Source organism: Triticum dicoccoides, chromosome 2A (assembly GCF_002162155.2).
Source record: "Triticum dicoccoides isolate Atlit2015 ecotype Zavitan chromosome 2A, WEW_v2.0, whole genome shotgun sequence".
Lineage (NCBI taxonomy): Eukaryota > Viridiplantae > Streptophyta > Magnoliopsida > Poales > Poaceae > Triticum > Triticum dicoccoides.
In genome coordinates, this window is record NC_041382.1 from 8,981,653 (window position 1) to 8,985,436 (window position 3,784).

At 46.5% G+C, this 3,784-nt stretch overlaps 1 protein-coding gene across 1 annotated transcript; it reads left to right on the top strand.

Moving 5' to 3' along the window:
• The first annotated feature begins 1,333 nt into the window (after positions 1–1,333).
• LOC119358605 lies at positions 1,334–2,809 on the top strand. Its single transcript, XM_037625077.1, has one exon. The coding sequence runs from the start codon at positions 1,334–1,336 to the stop codon at positions 2,807–2,809; it is 1,476 nt and encodes a 491-aa protein (XP_037480974.1).
• The last annotated feature ends 975 nt before the right edge of the window (positions 2,810–3,784 follow it).

Consider the following 3,784-nt stretch of genomic DNA (forward strand, 5'->3'; position numbering starts at 1 on the left):
TCCGGGAGGGCGTCGGGGGCTAGCCTTCCTTTCGTCTCGTCGTTTACCGAGGGAAACCCTTGGCAGCAGCGTCATCATCGTTGCGATCCTTCTTGGAGGTGTTGATAGGTACCGGCGCTTCAGAGTCTTGGAGCCTAGTGGAAGATTCCGGTGGGCGCAGCGATCGCGAGGCTTCTTCGTTTTTGTTGATCCGCCGTTGTCGGCATTTGTTTCCTTTGCTCTTTCTTTGTCGTTTCTTTTTGGACGTGACTGTGCTGCTTCCGCCCCAACAATCTTTGTATAGTTCGGTTGGTTGTTTTATATACGAAGCAGGGGGAAACCCTTTTTCGGTTCGTGCACCCTAGCGAGTACCCCAACCACCTCCCATCACATCCCGACCACCTCCTTTGTACACTCAAACCCTTGGATCCTTGTGCTGATATGAAATACGGTAGGGTTTTACGCCTCGATGGCGACCTGAACCTGTCTAAATTCCTCTGCGTTCATGCTTTCCCTGGTTATTCTCGTGACAGTCGGAGACAACATTATGGAGTCTGCACCTTCAGTGACATCTCTGAACAAAAACCAGGGACCTCTTCCTGCAGCACCTCAAGTTCAGCAACGACAGCAGCCGGCCTTGGGCCAACAGAAGGCGGCTTTTGTGGCCACTTGTGCCACTAGTCTTCATGAGTGAGCGGCTGGATGTCCAACATGTAGGATATGGAAAATGAGGTGTCTCATATGTAAAATATCAAGAGGACAAATTGATGATTAAGAACCACGCAGAGCAACCAATCAGTGGTGTGCCCTGTTTGCACGTTTTCGGTTAAAGCCTGAACTAGCGCAAATTGGACAACAGAGAGGCTGATTGGGTTCTGAAGAACCAAAAGAGCAAATGTGCCTCTGAAAGATTACTGAACAATGAAGCTGTGATTCTCATCAGCACTGACCAAGATATATAGAAAAAGGCGCATATCGTTTCCTTGAAGATGACTTGCGCGATGCTTTTCCACTTAAGTTCATCTAGAAAAAAAACCAAGCAAATTACCACGTGTAAAATGTAAAAGGAGCCCAACGAAAGAGAATTGCAAAGATGATTAAATATAAATTTCTGCAGTGGCACAATAATGGATTTGGACCTACCATGAATATTACACAGTCAAATATTGGTCGGTCAATTCTTTTCCATGCTGCTTGAAAAGTTGACTGCTCCAGGTCCAGGTCTCCCAGCCACCAACCCACTCACCCACCCACCCAGTCGTCCAGGGATACTTTTTTTTAAAAACAAAATCGGCTGCTCGAGCAGTTTATATCTTGCTAAGATTCTCTTCAGGACTTGGCATCAATCCCGGCCATGGAGGTTGCCGTATCAGCAGTTGCAAGTGAACTTGTGAGCCGGTTCATCTCCTTCCTGATGAACAAGTACCACTCCTCCAGCCATACACAATCAGAGGAGAAGGCGGTGGAGAGGTTGCAGCATCTCCTGATGAGAGCTGACACCATCGTTGAGGAGGCGGACACTCGATACATAAGAAACTCCGGGATGATGATGCAGCTCAAGATGCTCTCCGAGGCCATGTACCGAGGTCACAGCCTCCTCGGTACCTTGAGGTACCGAGCCCTCCAAGATGGTGCAGGCTTTGACGAGGTTTGCAACAACAACTCATCTAGCAGCTGTTTGTATTTAGCAAATCCACTCAAGCGTTCTCGAACAACAGCAGAGAAAGGCAACAAGGCAATGGGCCTGGACTCATACGGTGCTTTGGAAAGCTTAGAAATTGCTGTTGCAAATATGACAGAGTTTGTTGTGCTTCTGGCTGGATGTGACCGTATGTCCCGTAGGCCATTTGATGTTTATCTTTACACCGACAACTTCATGTTTAGCAGACAGGCTGAAAAGCAGATGCTCTTGGGCTTCTTGTTAGAGCAAAACGATCCTTCAGGTGATCACGCATTGGCCATTCTTCCGCTTATAGGTGGTGTCGCAGTTGGGAAGAAAACTTTGGTTGCTCATGTGTGTGGCAATGAAAGGGTTCACTCACGCTTCTCCTCTATTTTGCACTTGAATGGAGACAACCTTTTGGGGATACATGACGATGGAAGGGACATGCTTGGGATAGTGTTGGTAGTTATTGAGTTTGTTTCTGATGTATGTGACGATGACTGGAAAAAAATTCACTCATTTCTCACAAGAATGGGCAGAGGAAGTAAGATCATCATTGTAAGTAAAATTAAAAGAATAGCTCGCTTTGGAACGGTGAAAGCAATTTTACTAAGTGAGCTATCTCATGATGAGTTGAGGTACCTTTTCAAGGCACTCGCATTCGGAAGCATAGAGCCAACAGAACATCCGCGGCTAGTACAAATAGCAGATGACTTTGCCACGGTGATCCACAGTTCACTAGTTTCACTTGTCGCAACAAATATGTTCACGGATGTGTTGAGAAGCAACCTTGATGTTCAGTTCTGGCGTTGTATATTGGACAAGGCGGCAAGAATGGTTAAGAGAAACATTTCAATATATGGGGTGAACCCAACCATGCGTATAGAACAAGGTCACCAAGTGGACATAACAGATATTGCTTTGCATCCACTTAGCATGAAACCTTATAGTGTTAATGCGTCAATCAAGACGGAATTGCCAAGTGTGACATTTGGGGAACTTATAAAAGATCCTAGTGTTAGGCCGAAAGGAGACTTCATTCTAATGGCATGGGAATCAAGGATATCCCCTTATAAATCATTTCCTAGTTATGTTACAAGTCATGCTCAGGATACACATCAAAGTACTGCCCTGCCAGGGAGGAAGCGACAAGGTGTGCCAATCTAATTTTGCTTCGGAACTTGCGTATATGTAACTCTTCTTGTAATTTTTGATAAATGATAGTTCACATGTATACCATTCAACTAAATGTATTACAGATCTTTCCCTAAAAATATGTATTGCAGATCTCAATTAACCTCTCCTGGTTTTCTTAGATAACCAACATCATTCATGTGGCATTACCTACTACTAATGACACATAAATTAGAAAACGAGAAAGACCTATATGCAAATTACCATCATTACATAGTCTTGACTAGCATTTTTCTAAAGTTGATACTAACTAATGTTGAAGGGGAGCCTTGGCGCAGCAGTAAAGCTATTGCCTTGTGACCATGAGGTCACAGATTTGAGTCCTGAAAATAGCTTTTTGGTCAGACCCTTCCGCGGACCCCGCGCAAGCGGGAGCTACGAGGATATGATTAGATTAAGAGGTCTACTTGGTGCCAGGGTCCTTCCCGGCCCAGCGCCTCCCACAACATAAGTAATTTTCTGATCAAATTTCAGGAATCGAAACACGTTTTAATTCAGAGTACCGAGGAATTGCATGTTGTCATAGGCAAGGCTCCCACGCATGTCAGCCCTTGAGGTTCTCGCAGTTGACCTAGCCGGGCGCATTCCTTCCGTCCCTCCCTCCCCGCACTTGACGTTAACGACCACCGTCGCTCTGCATGAGGCGCGACGGGGATGCTATGTGCTGGACAGCGGCGGGAACAGGTAGTTGAGGGTGTTGGTGTCTAGCCCTAGCTCTCCCTCTCACCAGAGCTCTCTCTCTCTACTCTCGCTAGAATGATAAGAGGAAGAAGAAAGGAGGGAGACACATGACACGGTGGTTCCGGCGCACGAACGCCCCACCGCTCGAACGACGTTTTTCTTGAGCACAAACTCAACCCCACACTACACACATGAGCAGTACATCGTGACTTATAGCTCTCGGCGACGCATCGCCCACGAAACGAACTCCAGCGAGCTCCACACACA